The 19,100-nt window shown below is 42.1% G+C and overlaps 1 protein-coding gene across 5 annotated transcripts in view; it reads right to left on the bottom strand.

Annotated features, from left to right (window-relative positions):
- LOC128689284 (RRP15-like protein) overlaps positions 1-17,612 on the bottom strand; it is a 33,753-nt gene extending 16,141 nt beyond the window's left edge. The window contains exons 1-4 of one of the 5 annotated variants that reach the window (XM_053777415.2): positions 17,457-17,612; positions 8,578-9,296; positions 7,070-7,158; positions 906-1,095 (exon numbers count right to left, since the gene is read on the bottom strand). In XM_053777415.2, coding sequence (XP_053633390.1) covers positions 906-1,095; positions 7,070-7,158; positions 8,578-9,285 — 987 coding nt within the window. In that variant the 5' untranslated portion in view covers positions 9,286-9,296; positions 17,457-17,612. Of the gene's footprint in view, positions 1-905; positions 1,096-7,069; positions 7,159-8,577; positions 9,297-16,417; positions 16,464-17,435 lie in introns of those variants that run through there. The other 4 variants (XM_053777417.2, XM_053777414.2, XM_053777416.2 and 1 more) reach the window with 4 other exon arrangements.
- Positions 17,613-19,100: the final 1,488 nt, after the last annotated feature.

Raw genomic sequence — 19,100 nt, 5'->3', positions numbered from 1 at the left:
AACATGTCGGTATTTTATACCATTTTAATATTCATTCAGAGCTCATGAAGGATGTAAAAAAACAGCAGCGAATAGGGAGCCATATAAATGAATTTTTGGTTATAATTTTTAATGTCCATATTAACAAATCGCAGTAAAGTGGAGCCCTCCTGTATCTCTCACACCTATTGGATGCTAAAAGGCCCAAACACTTCAAAACTTTCTTCATACCCTCCCTCTAAGCCTTCCTGTTAACTCCTGCCCCCTCCTTCCTTATAAGCTGAATGTATACACCCTCTGGGTCATCCTATCCTGTTCCATTCTCTAAATGCACAAATCACAACCATCCCTCCTCTGCCATATTATTAATTAATACCTTTCATAACTTAAAGCTGTCTTCAACTTTCTAAGCTCTAAATTCTTTGTGTAATCTTTACACCACACATTGCTCTTATACAAATATCTCCACTGCCTATAGCCACCTCCTCAGTGCAACATTTAAAACCCATACTTCGTAACATAAAAGCCTTGATACCACTACTCAGATACAGTCTTCTTTTTACCTCAATAGATAAACTACTGTAGTGTAAGCATGCCTCTAGCAAGACACTGATGGAGTGAATGATGACTCAAGATTCTTTTTTGGGCCACCCTGCCATGGTGGGAAACAGCTAATGTGTAAAAATAAATAAAAATTAAAAATAAGCTACTCTCTCCACAGACACCTTGACACTCTACCCACCTTTATTGTATATTCTATGGTTCACATCTGTAAAAGATCCATATGCCAACATGTACACTCCCAAATATTTTTAATACATGCACCTCTGGCATACATGTTAAAAAAAAAAAAGTTCTCTTAAATGTTTTCATTCATGTTACATGGAATGTTGTACATGTAAAAAAATAACAGCTATTTTACTCACTTCTTTAATAGACTCCTCTTCTTTAGGTACCTTTATCTTCTCTCCTTGTTCTCTTAGAACTGCCAAAAAAGCTTCCTTGCCTGTATTCTCCATTATTTTTTCACGTCCCATCATACTTCGAGTTTCTGATAGTTTCTTTTGGACCATGCTTCTATGTTTTTCAATTGCGCTGAACAACTGCACTACACCCCTAGGGTAAAAAACAAATACATTTAATAAAACTTTCTATTGCAGGTGTTAAATTTTTTTTTTAATTTCTCTCTCCCATTAAACTCTAACCTCTGTACTTCTTGCTTACCCTAAGCTTGATCCAGTGCTAAAATTTCATGAGAAATTAGTGAAGGACTATGGATGCCAGAGTGCTAATATCTAAATACAGAGAAGTAATGATAACTTTTATATATACAGTGGACCCTCAGAGATCAGCCGTAATCCATTCCAGAAGGTCAACTTAAAACTGAAATGGCCGAAAACCAAAATAATATTTCCCATAAGAATTAATGTAAATGCAATTAATCCGTTCCAGACACCCAAAAATATTAACAAAAAATACATTTTTTTGAAGATTAATTATAGTTTTACATACAAAAAACAATGAGAATTAAATAAAATAAATACATGAACAATTAAATCACTATTATATGCCTTTATTGAAGACTCTTGTTGGCTTATGGAAGATAGGGAGGAGGAGAGAGGGAGTTGGAGTTATTGTTTGGAAGGGGAATCCCCCCTCCATAAGGACTTCAGGTAACAAGTCCCTCTCTGGAGTTACTTCCCTTTTTTGTCTTTTAATGCCACTAGGACCAGCTTGAGAGTCATTGGACCCCTGTTGCACAAAATAACTGTCCAGAGTGCTCTGTTTCTGGCATCTCTAAGATTTCCCTGAAGTGGGACAGGGTTTTGTCACTGAACATGTTGCAGATATGGCTTGTTTCATTCAGCTTGGTCAGGGTGATACTCTTCAACAAAACTTTGTAACTCATTCCACTTTGCACACATGTCCTTAATCACTGAAGAAAGCACCTTCTCCCCTCTCTCTTCCTCCTCCTCTGAAGCAATTTCCTCAGCTGCGGTCTGTTGCGGTTCCAGTTGAAGGTTTTGCAGCTCCTCAGTGGTTAGCTCTTTCCTGTGGTCCTCCACCAACTCTTCCACATCCTCGCCACTCACATCCAACCCCATGGACTTACCCAGTGGTCACAATCTGGTCACAATTTTCTCCAAGCAGAGTTCAAAGTCCTGGAAGCCACTCCTTGCCAAGCCTTACCTATAAGGCTTATGCAATGGAAGATACTGAAGTGATTCTTCCAGAACTCTCTTAGGGTCAAATGAGTGTCTGAGGTCACTTCAAAGCACCTTTGAAGCACTGCTTTTGTGTAGTTTTTTTTTTGAAGTTAGAAATGACCTGCCAGTCCATAGGCTGGATGATAGGAGTGGTGTTAGGAGACAAGAATTTCACTGTTATAAAACCGAAGTCTCTAAACAATTGGTCTTCCAAGTCTGGAGGATGAGCAGGAGCATTGTCCAGTACCAGGAGGCACTTAAGTAGCAATTTCTTTTCCAGGAGATATTTTTTCACACTGGGGCCAAACACATCATTGACCCATTCTTTGAAAATATGCCTTGTGACCCATGCCTTATTATTAGCTTTCCACATCACACACAATCTATTCTTGACAAGATTGTTTTTCTTGAACACTCTGGGATTTTCAGAGTGATACACCAGTAAAGGCTTCACTTTGAAATCCCCACTAGCATTAGCACAGAACAAAAGAGTAAGCCTGTCTTTCACAGGCTTGTGTCCTGGCAGTGCTCTTTATTCCTGCGTAATGTAGGTCCTGTTTGCCATTTTCTTCCAAAAGAGGCCTGTTTCATCACAAATGAACACTTGTTGGGGGAGGAATCCTTCAACCTCTATTTTTCAGTCACAAATTTTTCAGCCGCACATTTGTCAGAACTTGCAGCCTCCCCATACCTTACCACACTGTGTATGCCACTACGCTTCTTAAATCTCTCAAACCAGCCTTTGCTGGCCCTAAATTCACTAACAGCAGCATTTGTTCCAGGCATTTTCTTTACAAGATCCGCATGCAACTGCCTTGCCTTCTCACAAATCGACTCCACAACACTATCTCCCGCTAACTGTTTTTCAGAGATCCACAAAACCAACAACTTCTCCATATCTTCCATTACTGGTGATCTTTGTTTGGTTAGCACATTTACTCCTTTCAGCGCATCAGCTTCCTTGATTTATTCTTTCTTTGCCAGGATAGAAGTGATTGTTGATTTGTTTTTCCCATACATCCAGGAAAGTTCTAGCATTCGAACACCACTCTCATACTTTTCAACAACTTCTTTCTTAAATTCCATTGCATTTCTCACTTTCTTTACCAAAGGAACTTTACTAGGAACTTTCTTTGGGGCAATGGTTACTTATTTCCCAGTTGCATTTAATCGATAACCATGAAAATCAATGAATTATAGCGAAATGTTTGGATTAATGATCAGAAGCTTCCTCATTCACCCAGAGACAAAGCCAGACTGACGCACTCGTGGCTGGCGGTGGCAGGTTGACGCGTACCATATAGCCAATAAGCGTAATAACGGCCGATAACCGGAAGCTGAAAAACCAGCTGATAAGTGAGCTGGCCGATAAGCAGAATGGCCGATAACCAAAGGTCCACTTTACCAACATTATGAACCTCAATAACAAAAAAAGGCACAATACCGTGACTGGAACGATACACAAATAACCCGCACATAGAAGAGAGGAGCTTACGACGACGTTTCGGTCCAACTTGGACCATTTACAAAGTCACACTAACCAGAAGTGGAGCAGGACTGCTGGTTAATGTGACTTTGTAAATGGTCCAAGTCGGACCGAAACGTCGTCGTAAGCTCCTCTCTTCTATGTGCGGGTTATTTGTGTATCGTTCCAGTCACAGTATTGTGCCTTTTTTTGTTATTTATGGACCCCGCAGTTAAGCGTCATATTCTCTCCAACTTTTTTAATGTTCTTCCCTCTTTTAAACCCCTCTTTCGATCTTATGAGGCTGCTCTTATTGCTACCAGGCTTCGTAAGAATCAGCTTCACTTCCTACGTGACTGTCTTGCTGAACAAGTTCTGCCACCTTCCTTCTCCCATTTCCTGAAACCCAACCCACTGGGCACTCCCTTTCCTGATCATGCCCATCTCCTACTTCAACAGCTCATTCTTTCTACTAAGTCACAGGTTGAAGATGCCTTCTTTACTTTCCATCAGCGTCAACGTGCTCTCTTAGCGGCTCTACCACAAGATCTCTGTAACCTCTCTACCATTGCGTTTGACACTGCTCGCCTGAATACACAAATTCATTCTTCTAAACTACAGAATAAACTTCAACGTCTCATCTCAACTAGCCCTTGGTCTAAATTCTCCCTCACTGACTATGTTACTAACCTGTCTTCTATCTCACTCTCTCAGTATGAGCTTGAACTTCTTGGTTTTGGCCTTTCCTTTGCCACTTTGCCTACCCCTCACGCTGGTGTTGCCCTGATTAGCTCTTTTGATTCCTTTCGTCAATCTCGCTCCCGTAATCTTCCTGACTTGTCTACTTTTCGTGGCGCTCTCCTTCCTGCTCTTGTTAGTCTGTTTTCTAAGAATCACCACCTTCCGCACCGTTACCAACTTGCCCTTTCTTCTCTTAAATCCAACACTAACATTGTCATCTATCTTCTGGCAAAGGTAATTCAGTAGTTATCCTTGATCGTGAGGATTACCTCCGTAAAGCTGATGTCTTGCTCTCTGACTCGCGTACCTACACTCCTCTCGTTTCCAACCCTCTTGATTGCATCAAGAGAACTTTCAACAAGAAACTAAGGACTCTCTCCAACCTCTGTCCTCCTGACTTTGACCTTGTTCAACGGTTTCATGTCATCTGTCCCTCTCTTCCCTATTTCCATGGCCTTCCCAAAACTCATAAACCTGATATTCCTCTTCGTCCTATATCCTCTAGAGTTTCTGTCTCTTATTCTCTTGCTTCTTGGTTGGCCAAAACCCTCACTCACTTTCTTGGTACTTTTTCTCCTGCCCACCTCCGTCACTCTAAAGACTTCATTGAACGGGTTCGCTCTCTCCCAACCTGTAAGATGCTTAGTCTTGACGTTGAGTCCCTCTTCACCAATGTCCCTCTTGATGATGTCCTTGATTTCCTTAGAGAGAAGGCCCTTGAAGGGTTTCTACATCTCCCTATACCTATTGAAGTCTTTCTTGATCTTATCCGCCTCTGTGTGGACTAATTCCTTTTCCTTCCAAGGGAAATATTATTCTCAAACCTTCGGTGTCGCTATGGGCTCTCCTCTCTCTCCTGTCCTCGCTAATCTTTACATGGAATACTTCGAGACCGTTCTTCTTCCTACCATCGATGCGCAACCTTCACTTTGGCTCCGCTATGTGGATGACATCTTTGCTCTGTGGCCTCATGACTCCAATCTCTTCCAACCTTTTCATGAAGCTCTTAATAATCTTACCCCTTCCATTAAGTTTAAAGCTGAATGGGAATCTAATTCCTTGCTTCCTTTCCTTGATGTCCATGTCCACCACTCAGATACAGGTTTTTCCTTTTCCGTTTACCGAAAACCTATGCACAGTGGCATGTACATTCACTACTTTTCCTATCATGCTTCCCCTGTCAAGAAAAGTGTTCTTATCTCCCTCTTTCTCCATGCCCTCCGCATCTGTGATCCTCGGTTCCTTCCAGCAGAAATTTCCACTCTTCATAATTCGTTTTCCTGTCTTGGCTACCCTTCCCATTTCATAGACTCTGCCTTCTCATGAGCTAAATGTAATTTCTTCTCTCCCAAACTCTCTACTCCTGGGAACTCTTCTGTCCTCTGCCTTCCCTACATTTCCGGTCTTTCTAATCTCAACAATTCTCTCCGTCCCTTAGACATCAAGCTTACTTTCCGCCAGACTAACACTCTTCGCACTAATCTCGTTCATACCTCTCCTCCCTCTACAGATGTTCCTGGTGTCTACTCTATTTCTTGCTCCTCCTGTCCTCTTCAATAGTTTGGAGAAACTAGCCGTTCTCTTTCTGACAGACTTAGGGAGCACAAAAATAGTGTTAGGCTTGCCGACACTAACAATGCTCTTTTCTGTCACGTCAGAGATCACAGCCATCTTCTGCTAAAACTGTCTGGTCTTCTGCTAAAACTGTCTTCCCTACTTCCAACTTTAACAGTCGCCGTCTTGTTGAATCTTCTCTAATACACAACTTTCCTTGTATGAATCTTAGTCCTGGCTTCGTCTCTGTAGATGCCTTCCTCTCCCACTACATTGTAAAATGCTCCAAACTTCAGAACACCCGTGACTTTACCTGATTCCTCATTTTTTCTTCTTCTCCCTCTTCCCCTTTCCTCTTTCCTTTTTTTGTCTTTCTTCTGTGGCATGTTTCTGTTCCTTCATTATTTATTTCATCACTTCCCCTTCCCCCCACCTCTGTGCACTTGCTCTCCCTCTGTGGGCACCTAACTCCCTTGCAGTGCTCCCCTTTCTTTATATTTGACTGGCTCCTCCTCCTTAGTTCCCCACTACCACCACCACCACCACTACTACTACTACTACTACTACTACTACTACTACTACTACCACCACTACCTCTTCCTGCCTATATATAGCCGTCCTGCTCCACTTCTGGTTAGTGTGACTTTGTAAATGGTCCAAATCGGACCAAAATGTCGTCATAAGCTCCTCTCTTCTATGTGCAGGTTATTTGTGTATTATGAACCTCTCCACAATTCAAGATTAAGCAATATGTATAAATCTATACAGTGGTCTATGCATGAAATAAATGTAATTACCTTTGCAGCTACAAGAGCAGAGCTGAGCTCATAGTGTCACATCTTTGGTACAGAATTTAGCCAGTGCATATATCAGAGCAGGTGCAAGTATATATATGTTACCAAAGACACAATTCAGCGAGTATATTTCAACAAGCAGTGCAGCGAGTACATTTCAACAAGCAGTGCAGCAAGTATATTTAAACAAGCAGTGCAGCAAGTATATTTCAACAAGTAGTGCAGCAAGTACATTTCTACAAGCATATCTACAGCATTTGTGCATGTGATATATGTGCACAGTAATGAGAAAGAACCTTGCAATCAACATATCAGTTATTCATACTTACTGTGTAGCCAGAATTTTTAGTTGTTTTTCTTTCGCCCAATCCTCTTTTAAGTTTGGCTTTACTAGAAACCTATTCTCCAGGATTTTTTTCTGAAAATACAAACAATTATCTCAAAGAAATCAGACTACCCATAGTACACACAATGTTATCTAAAGATGAAACACAATACAACAGAATATCCATCATACAACAAAGATTCTACAGTTTTTAAGTTAAATCTTGATGCCAAACTCAAGCACCAGTCTAATAAGGCAAACTTCTATAACATGCAGTGACCATGCAGAAACACTAAGTGGTCTTCATACAAAAACTACATTAAAATCTATGTGAAACATTAGCCTCAAGAACAGACTTTTGTGTAACTGTCAAGTATAAAACATTAAAAAGTACCCCACAAAGCATACTGTCTGGAGTACAGGGATTGTAAATTATTAAACTATAGAGCAAACATGAATGGGCAAGTGAGAGTGAATGCAAGGAATGAAATGTAAGAAAACAGCTTATTCCCTAACCTTCCTCCCTCCCACTCCCTCTTTCCAAATATGAGAGGGATAGGGATAATTTGAGAAAGAAGACCACAATGGAAATAGTCACTTTGGCATTTCTGGGTTATCCTAAGTGATTTACACTGTGTGTGATAATTGTACTTACGTATATACCTGTGCCTAAATAAACTTACATCTCCATTTATAATGTGTGTATGGGAAGATTGATTGCTTTACAGGAAGGCATTAGGATAAGTGAGGGGGACCTATTACACATGTAACACATACAGGTCCTTTGCAAAGTGAATGCATCTCAAAAGACTGAATGAAAGCTACAGTCATTTTATAACAGGACTGAGGAAGGGTTGTTGAGGTAGTCTGGGTATGTGGAGAGGATGGAGAGAATGACAAAGGTACAGTATACAGATCTGGGGTGGAAGGTAGGAGGGGTGGGGGTTATTCCAGGAACAGATCGAGGGAGGGAAGTAAAACACATCAAGTTTTAGGGGCTTATGTATCCAGTAGGTTTTTGTGATCGTGTTTGATAGGTTTTTAATGGAGGCGCTGATGGAATACGAGCAGTGTGACATCCATGAAGCAATTCAGAAAAACTGGTCAACTGTACATTCTAGAGATGGAAAGGGCAGTGTCTGCACTCTGAAGGAAGGGGGAGGGTATGTTACAGTCAGAGGTTTATCTGAACTGTGAATGTCGGTACACTTCTGGCAAGATAGCAACTGAATTATTGCTGATGAATATTCCTTCTTTTGGTCACCCTTCCATTGTAATGGCCATTGAAAAAAAAAAAAAGATAACACTGAAAAATGACAGGATGTGAATTATGTTCACAAAAACTAACAATGGACCTCTGAAAATCTATGTGGTAAACTGAACAAATTACAGTATGCAATATGTTTCCTTATTTGCAATCTATCGAGAAAATGAGTGAAATGTACCTAAGATATTGTCATAAAATGCCTTCCTCTTAATACCCAAACCATGGTCCAAATAATTAAAACTCACCTGCAGCTCTCTTTCATGTTTTGACTCTCCAATCTTACTTTCCTTTTCCTCTTCCTTAATTTCTGACTCTTTCTTAATTTTTCCACTGTCATCTACTATCTCAAAACTGTCATCATCTGAGTCCTTAGCCTCTTCACTCACTCTCTTTGCTTTCTTTGCTTTTGATAATATCACATTGTCTGAATGTTTTGTTGCTAGGATCTTTGCCATTACATTTGCCAGACCTGTACTGCTACTCTCCTTGTTACTGTCCTCATCACTTTCAACTTCTGCTTCACTGTCATCACCATAATCATCAATGTCATCATCTACACTGACAGAATCCTCCTCAGAGTCCCCACTGGCATCCTCCATGGCTCTGGTAGTTTTTAAGGATTTCTTTGCTATGTTAGTGGCTTGGTCAGCTTCTGATCTGCTTTTCAGGTCATCATCTTCAATTTCCTCCGAGTTCATGTCACTTTCTGCCTCTTCTTGAATTTCAACCAAGCTACTGTCATCTGTGTGAGAATCATCCTCCATATCATTCATGTCATGTTCATCTTTTATTTCCTTAATACTGTTATCCTCCACTAATTCTTGCTTTACATCTTCTACATTGTCCTCTGGTTCCAGTCCAGTATCCATGCTAGACTCCACATCACTGACACTGTCTGACTCCTCTTCAGCAACCTGTGTTTTTTTCAAATGATTACCAGGTGAAATAGCCATAGCTGCATAACCTGAAAAGATACATTTTTTTAAATTAATGGCCATTAAACAATAAATAAAGACTAAGTATAAATATTTATTTGAACATTCAAATGACTGTGCACCCCACCCACGATACCACCACCCACCCTCTCTCTCCTGTAAACTTAATTGCAAACCTACAAGCCTCCTCTGGGATGACTTCACATCGCAAAATAGCAAGAATATCTATGCTATCTGGCTATTGTCCCAGTTTTTACTGCAGTGTTTGTGGGTATACCACAAGGGACAAAATTTTTCTTAAGAGGTAAGGAACCTACTTGTTCCAACTACTGCCAAACAGATTGCATTCCAGAAGAAGAATTTTGTTGCAGCCAGGTTGAAAATTTCAGAAAATTGAAGGATATCCATAATCCTGTGGTATATGTGGATACAAATAAATAACAAAAAGGCACAATACCGTGACTGGAACGATACACAAATAACCCGCACATAAAAGACAGAAGCTTACGACAACGTTTCGGTCCGACTTGGACCATTGACAAAGTCACACAGTGTGACTTTGTCAATGGTCCAAGTCGGACCGAAACGTCGTCGTAAGCTTCTGTCTTTTATGTGCGGGTTATTTGTGTATGTGGATACAAGCCTGGAGCTACAGGAGGAAGGTTCAGAAGTTCTACCTCAGGGACTTCTGTCCAAAGATCAAGACTGCCCTCTTGGGCTGTGTTGTAGAGTTGCAGCTAAGATAATCCATCACAGGGAAGCACTTCATGAGCTCCTCAAAACATTAGATAACCTCCAAGCTATTGTAGAAGGTCAGTGCAAGCCTACATCAAGCTGCTCAGTGCAAGCTGCTCAGCTGATGGTGACACTATTGACAAAGACTGGAAGTCCCACACTGAGCTTAACTCAGGGGTAAATAACTGGTGGAATTCTGTCATCGCTAAGGTCCCACAGACTGACAGAGTTCAAAACACTACCTTTGGGAATTCTAACAATTCCTCTGACCACCACAGAGGGAACAAATCCTCTTCCCAACAACAAAGGAAACCTTGGATCTGTTAATTCTCCTACACCTGACATCTCTGCTTCAGTCACTGCCAGTCCACTTGACAGTGCACATACCATCTCTGATCCTACACCTGTCAGCACACCTGCTGACACTATTCCAGAATCTGGCAGCAGTGCTTCATCAGCAAGTTCTGAGTCAGGAGTTTCTCCACCAGAGATTGGTGCAGTTAATAATCAGGGAACTATCACTTCACCTGATCACCTACTGCGCCAAAGTACGAACAGCAGGGACACATCTGTCAGAACTGGTAGAGGACGGGGCAGAGGATGTGGAAGAGGACGTGGAGGAGGAAGACATCTACAGTTGTCTCACCCTCCACTAACACAGTTCCAGCAGCAGAACCTGAGGACAAATCTGCAAAACACAGGAGGTGCAACAAATCATAGTCCACCCTCCCAGGCACCTAGGCTGTGCTCTCGCTGTCACCGGAAGGGGCACACAGCCAGCAACTGCCGGCAAGATATCAGGTGTAATTACTGCTACAAGAAAGGACATCAGGAGGACCAGTGTCGGAAGAAAAAGGAACTTGACAGACAGGACCACCTGTTTAGATACCTGTTCTAAGAACAAACCAGCAGGATCTCTGAATTGGTGAACACTCTCACACGTCACCCATTCAGCTACTCCTATCCCAGCCCAGCAGGTGGTATTGTGCCTTATACAAGACCACAGACCTACATCCCTGCAGCTGCCTCAGTACCCTACCTCTCTCAAGGGCAGGCACCTTACATGCCCTACACACCCACCACCTCAAGCTGACCACATCATCATGAGGAGCCAGTCTACCAGCATCCTGTCGGCCAACATTATAGGTTTCATTACTAATGTTGGAGAGCTCACACACAGTTTTGTGAACACTCGACGTCCCGACATGATAGCTGTTGTTGAAACATTTTTGGATGGCAGGACTCCAGAAAATTTTGCAAGAATTGCTGGCTACACCTCATGGATGAGAAGAGACAGGCAAGGGCAAGGAGGAGGTGTTGCTGTGTGCTTCTCTAAAAGTGTTCATGCCCAGCACATTGATGTTGCCACCCCTACGCATCTTGAAATGATGTTCTTCAAGCTCTGCATAAACACTAGTACCTCTGTACTAGCATGTGTAATGTACAGACCTCAGTGGCAACATGCAGATCCCATCAACTTCCTAATGGAAAATATTGACTCCCTTCTGCTACAACACAACTGTCAATATATCATAATTGTTGGTGACCTCAACCAGCACCTTATACAGAGGGACTTTGATGACCTTCTTGCAGTGTTTGACATGAGAAACTTTGTTGATTTCCCTACTCACATCTCTGGCTCCTCCCTTGACCCAGTAGCGAGTGATCTGGCAGAAGGCATAGTCACTTGTCAACCCCTCGGCTACGTTGGATCGTCTGACCACAAGGCTGTTTTTATGACACTTAAGATCCCAACAGAACGAGGTGAGGAGTCCACACACACAACCTGGCTATGGGAAAGAGGCAATTGGCCAGCCCTTCACTCTGAGCTCGCCACCACCGATTGGAATGCTCTTCTCCAAGGGGATGTTGACAACCAAGTGAAAGCCTTCACTGAACACATCCTTAATCTACAACAAGAACACATTCCTCACCGGCAATATGTGACGAAGCCTACGGATCAGCCTTGGTTTGGCTTTCGTTGTAGAGAGGCTGCTACTGCTAAGTACAAAGCATGGCAAAGGTATAAGACACATCCTACCACCTATAACAGGAACTTGCACAGGCAAGCCTGTAGACATATGGGTGACGTTCAAAAGTGGGCCATTGCTAAATGGAAGGTGGACACTAAAAGAAAGCTAGCATCAGGTAGGGTAGGCTCCAAAACCTGGTGGTCCCTGGTCAAGGACAGACAAGGTTACCTGCCTGATGAACTCATTCCACCTCTAAATCGACAGGATGGGACCACCTCTACTAGTAGTCAAGAGAAGGCGGACCTCTTTGCTGAACACTTTGCTACCAAAATGCAAGTTCCTGATCCAGCAAGGGACCCTCCTTGGCTAGCTGCAAGAACTGTGTCAAAACTGTCAGTGGTGACAATAAGGCAGGAGGAGGTGCATTTCCTTCTTAAATCGCTTGACCAAGAAAAGGCTGTGGGCCCAGACAAGATGAGCCCAAGATTGCTGAGAAGATGTACAGACCAGCTAGCAGCACCTCTAACTCGCATCTTTCAGCACTGCCTAGTACAGTGTAAATGGCCCTCTCTATGGAAAGAGACAAATGTAGTCCCTGTTCACAAAAAGAAGACCAAAGCAGAAATCAGCAACTACAGACCAGTGTCACTCCTGTCAATCACTGATAAGATCCTTGAGACAATAATCTCAAGACAAATGACAGAGTTTTTTGACTATCACTCACTACTTTGTGATCATCAATATGGCTTCAGGAAAGGTTACTCTGCTGCTGATCTGTTGTTAAACCTCTCCACTAAGTGGCACCAGTCACTGGATGAATCCAAAGTCAGCTGTGTGGTAGCACTGGACATTGCTGGCGCTTTCAACCAGGTGTGGCACCAGGGCCTCTTAGCAAAACTTCAAGCACTGGGAATTGCAGGCTCTAAGCTATGTCTCCTCAGTGATTACCTTCATGGTAGATCTCTAAGTGTAGTTCTCAATGGAACGGAATCAGCAAGACATCCTATTGGGGCAAGTGTTCCACAAGGAAGCGTGCTGGGACCATTGTTATGGAATGTCTACTTCAACGACCTTCTTCATCTCATCCCAGAATCACATGCATATGCAGACGACTGTACACTGACATTCACTTATCCAAGAGAAGAAATGCCAGATGCTCTTAAGCTACATCAATCACCAGCTGAGAGCTATATCAGCTTGGGGAAATAGATGGCAAGTAACATTTGCACCTGAGAAAACGCAAGTGATGATCATCTCTAGGCACCAAGATGGTAATGCTGGTGCAGTAGTAAGGATGAATGGGAGGGTGTTGGCACCTGGAGAAGAAGTTGATATCCTTGGGGTGAAATTTGACTCCAAACTAACTATGAAGAACCATGTTGTAAATCTTGCAAACAAGGCTGCCAGGAAGCTTACAGCACTTCGCCGTATCTCGCATCTACTTGACAGTAGGGGTTGCAAGATTCTGTACGAGGCACAAGTACGCTCGCACCTTGAGTATGCTCCACTTTCTTGGTTTGCTTGCCCCCCCCCTCTCATCTGCGATTGCTTGACAGAGTAGAGAACAGAGCAAGACGTCTCCTCTCTCGCCTGGACCCATCCTGGATAGATCTGTCATTTCAGCAGAGCCTTCAACATAGAAGGGATGTGGGTGGCCTTACTGTTATGTACAAGGCCAATATTGTCAAAGTACCACACTTGGATCCACTTCGAGGACAGCATGAAACAAGCTTTTATGCCACAAGATGGGCAGAAAGCAGCAACTTCACTCTGGCTGTACCCTTCTCCAGAACTTCACTCCATCTGAGATCCTATATACCCAGGATGACTCGAGTATGGAACACATTCGTACAGCATAATGATGTCAACGAGATAAAGTCAGTTGATCAAATGAAAATGCTGGCCCACAGATGGCTCCAACTTCATCCTGTTCCCTACTTGTATGTCTCATAACAATAAAAATGCTTTCAAATGAGCTGATGTAGGTAACAGCTCTTAGCTTGCCAATAAAGTTAGGAATCCTTAACCTGTAAATAACTTGTCAATACAGCTAGGGATCCTTAACCTTGTCAAACCCTGTGTAAAAAAAAAAAAAAAAAAAAATGAAGAAATTAATAGTTAAAGTTAATAATTACCATGACACCTATTTTCTATAGTGCTGCTCTTGGTCAGCAGAACTGGAAAGGCAAATAATTAGGGAAAATGTTATTAAGGTGTACAAATAGAAGACTGGAATAGAGACTGACAATGTACTCGGCTGACACACTTAACTGTCTATGGTTCAAACCCCAGCACACATGGAAATGTTGGGCAAGTTTCCTTACATTTGTTGTCCGTTCACCTAGCGGTAATTAGGTACCAGAGCATTAGTCGACTTTTCCGAGTCGCATCTTGGAGGACAAGATTAAAGGACCCAATGATGCACTGATTTTCTTGGGTTATCCTGGGTGGCTAACTCTCCAGATTAAAAATCCAAACAAAATCTTAATTTATCTCTTAAATACAAGACTTTCAGCAACGAGTTCAAGTTGGAAAAAATTTAGATTTAGAAAGGATATACGAAAGCACTAGTTTGGTAATACTCGTGGGTGAGTGGAACTCCCGAGCAGCATCACTGGTGAAAACCTCGAGCAGCTTTAAAAATGGGTGTACATGAGTGGGTGTGAGTTGGACCTGCCTAGCATGGACCAATAGCCCTACCACAGTGCTCCTCCTCTCTTGTTTTTACATGTGACTGAAGGGGTTGGGTCTCGGCTCCTGGCCCAGGCTCTTCACTGGTTGCAATTAAGTCCACTCTACTAGTTTCGAGTACCTAGCACCTATACTAAGTAAATAAGTTTATCTATGTACATGTACACATAAATACAATTATAATACATAGTTTAACATATGTGTAAATTACCTAGGATAACCAAAAAAAAAAATGTGACTTAGTAAGTTTATTTATGCACAGGTACACATATAAGTCAAGGACCCCAATGGAAATAAGTCACTGACCTTTTTTTTGGATTATCCTGGGTAACCTATACATATGCTGCTATGTATGACAATTTATGTAACTGTATTATGTGTACCTGAATAAACTTGTAATAATGTTGGAAGAATTACTGACAATATGTAAAGAAGAACCCCTACGACAAAAGGACACAAGTGCAACTAATGTGACATTTTATTGTGGCAACGTTTCGCTCTCCAGGAGCTTGACAAAGCTCCTGGAGAGCGAAACGTTGCCACAATAAAATGTCACATTAGTTGCACTTGTGTCCTTTTACTTTACATACTGAATAAACTTACTTACACTTATCATACGTAGTATAAATTAACTAGGATAACACAAAAAAGTCAGAGACTTATTTCCTTAAGAAAGTAAGTTTATTTAGGTACTGGTACTCTTATAGTCACACAAATTATCATACATAGTAATGTGTGTAAATTACCCAGGACAACCCAAAAAAAATCACAGTGACTTATTTCCAAGGATGTCTTTGTTGTTAGGTAAGACACACATGCAACAGTTAGGTATCTTTATTTCGAAACTTTTCGCCTACACAGTAGGCTTCTTCAGTCGAGTACAGAAAAGTTGAAAGAAGCAGAAGAGACTTGAAGACGATGTAATCAGTCCATCACCCTTGAAGTTTTGAGGTGGTCAGTCCCTCAGTCTGGAGAAGAGTATTGTTCCATAGTCTGAAACAATATGGAGTTGAAGTGACAGGATGGAGCCTTATATAGCGCCAGGAGGTGAGATGAAGGCCACTAGTAGAGGTAAGAAAGTAGTCGTTGAGAGGGACCTGACCTCCCAACGACTACATTCTTACCTCTACTATTGGCCTTCATCTCACCTCCTGGCGCTATATAAAGGTCCATCCTGTCACTTCAACTCCATATACTGGAAAGATATAACTTTTTATACGACTCCTGACCAAGAACCCACCATGAATGTCGACACTTTGTACGAGAAATTACATGACAGAACAGTCAAGTTTACAAATCGTAAAGGAACCCACTGCTCCTTCACAACACTCAAGATGACCTTTGACCAGTTACAAGCCGACCCAGCATTTCGACCCAAGATTACAAGACTACTCATCGTTTCTTACCAACAACTGCACAACATAAGGAATGCCTCCAACACTGAAGAAATGAAGTAACTTCTGACTCACACTATAACGACACCTGACCAATCAAGAAGCTAGCCTCCCTTGACCACGCCTCCAGCTTCTGCCAGCCTCCAATCAACATCAAGATGCAGCAATCTTCCATCCAGCAAGTTGCAGTCAGTACCTGCAGAGTTCCTGCTGTCTTCTATGTCGTCTTCGTCATTGTTTATCCAGGCTTAGCAGTTGGGTCTAGTCCTGACTCTTCTCTCTTCGACTCAAGACATTCCTATCATCATCTATTCTTGCACTGTCCCCACTTGCCCCTCGCCCCTCGTGGGTCCTTACCTGTGAGTCCTATCGTATCGTATAAGAACATAAGAACGAAGGAACACTGCAGAAGGCCTACTGGCCCATGCGAAGCAGGTCCAAGTCTCCTACCGGCTTAAGCCAATGCACCCAACCTAGTCAGGTCAGGTCACATTGACTTAAGGGAGGAACACGGCAACCAACCTGGTAGCACAAGCTATCAGGTCCAACTCACACCCACCCACATCTACTCATGTATTTATCCAACCTATTTTTAAAGCTACACAACGTTCTGGCCTCTATAACTGTACTTGGGAGTTTGTTCCACTCATCCACAACTCTATTACCAAACCAGTACTTTCCTATATCCTTCCTGAATCTGAATTTTTCCAACTTAAAACCATTGCTGCGAGTCCTGTCTAGGCTAGATATTTTCAGCACACTATTTACATCCCCTTTATTTATTCCTGTCTTCCATTTATACACCTCAATCATATCCCCCCTAATTCTACGTCTTTCTAGAGATTGCAGTTTCAGGGCCTTCAGTCTATCCTCATAGGGAAGGTTTCTGATACATGGGATCAACTTTGTCATCCTCCTTTGTACATTTTCCAGAGCATTTATATCCATTCTGTAATACGGTGACCAAAACTGTGCAGCATAATCTAAATGAGGCCTAACCAAGGATGTATAGAGTTGAAGAACAACCTGAGGACTCCTATTATTTATGCTTCTTGATATGAAGCCAAGGATTCTATTAGCTTTATTGCGAACACTTATGCATCAACTTATGTATCAACTCCATATTGTTTCAGACTATGGAACAATGCTCTTCTCCAGACTGAGGGACTGACCACCTCAAAACTTCAAGGGTGATGGACTGATTACATCGTCTTCACGTCTCTTCTGCTTCTATCAACTTTTCTGTACTCGACTGAAGAAGCCTACTGTGTAGGCGAAAAGTTTCGAAATAAAGATACCTAACTGTTGCATGTGTCTTACCTAACAACCTGTCGGCATTTTATACCATTTTAATGTTCAAGGATGTCTTTCTTACCGTTACCTGAAGTTAACTTACTCCTATACTTTCTTACAATAACTGCTCTTCTTCAGGATAGCGTAGTTTACTAGTATCACACTAGTGTCAGTATCTAGCAGCAGTAGTTCTCTCCAGCAGAGTCAACACATGGTTCATGGCTCATCACACAATAATAAACTAACACAGTGGACGCAACTTGGCCGCGTTCACATTTCAACAATATAAAATAGTTTTAATCTAAGGCCCTCGTGACAATAGTCATGAGGGCCAGCAGATAATAATAATAATAATAATAATAATAATAATAATAATAATAATAATAATAATAATAATAATAATAATAATAATAATAATAATAATAATAATAATAATAATAATAATAATAATAAATATTTATTTCTACAAGTACACGATTTAACTCACGTAGATCATAGCCTTATTCACCTATTAAGAGGTACATAATGGGTCCAGTCCCTGGACCCATTATGTACCTCTGTAATCTTTTCACTACCGGCCCACAGTATAGGTATGGTGTGCATAATAAGCATTAAACTAAACTTAAACTAAAACATCAATGAAATACTGCTATACAGACAACCGCTTGTTATGCAGAGCATTACTGGCAAATTAGGTCAATTTTGTCCCCCCAGAATGCGACACACATTAGTCGACTGACACCCAGGTACCTATTTTACTGCTAGGTGAACAGGGACTGCAAGTGTCTTAAGGAAACACGTCCTAATGTTTTCTAGCCTTGCCGGGGGTCGATCCCCAGACCTCAGTGCGAGCTGAGTGCGCTAGCGATCGAGCTACGGGATACCATATGTGTTTATGTAGGTAAATGGTTCAAAGACCTAACAAAAAAAAAATTCACAAATGGTTATAACTGTGACCATAATTTTTAAAGGGTTGGACCGGAAGGCCTCGGTCAGCAGACCAAAAGTTCCAACGACGGGTCATCATCTGACAGACCAGCGTCTGGAAACACTTGTTCTGTTTCCTGACGAACTTTACCTAAGCTAACCTTCAAAGAACCGACCGGATGATGAATTAAACATTTGGGTATCTTTATTGTGGAAACGTTTCGCCACACAGTGACTTCTTGAGTCCAATACATAGGAGAATGGTTGAAGATCAGGAGGAGTTTGATGTAATCAGTCCTTGGACTGATTACATCAGTTCCAGGCTGGGGGACTGATTACATCAGTTCCAGGCTGGGGGACTGATTACATCAGTTCCAGGCTGGGGGACTGATTACATCAGTTCCAGGCTGGGGGACTGATTACATCAGTTCCAGGCTGGGGGACTGATTACATCAGTTCCAGGCTGGGGGACTGATTACATCAGTTCCAGGCTGGAGGACTGATTACATCAGTTCCAGGCTGGGGGACTGATTACATCAGTTCCAGGCTGGGGGACTGATTACATCAGTTCCAGGCTGGGGGACTGATTACATCAGTTCCAGGCTGGGGGACTGATTACATCAGTTCCAGGCTGGGGGACTGATTACATCAGTTCCAGGCTGGGGGACTGATTACATCAGTTCCAGGCTGGGGGACTGATTACATCAGTTCCAGGCTGGGGGACTGATTACATCAGTTCCAGGCTGGGGGACTGAGTACATCAGTTCCAGGCTGGGGGACTGATTACATCAGTTCCAGGCTGGGGGACTGATTACCTCAA

The sequence above is a fragment of the Cherax quadricarinatus genome, chromosome 18 (genome assembly GCF_038502225.1).
Source record: "Cherax quadricarinatus isolate ZL_2023a chromosome 18, ASM3850222v1, whole genome shotgun sequence".
Lineage (NCBI taxonomy): Eukaryota > Metazoa > Arthropoda > Malacostraca > Decapoda > Parastacidae > Cherax > Cherax quadricarinatus.
Note: the sequence above shows the minus strand (reverse complement) of the source record. Positions and strands in the feature narration are given on the sequence as shown.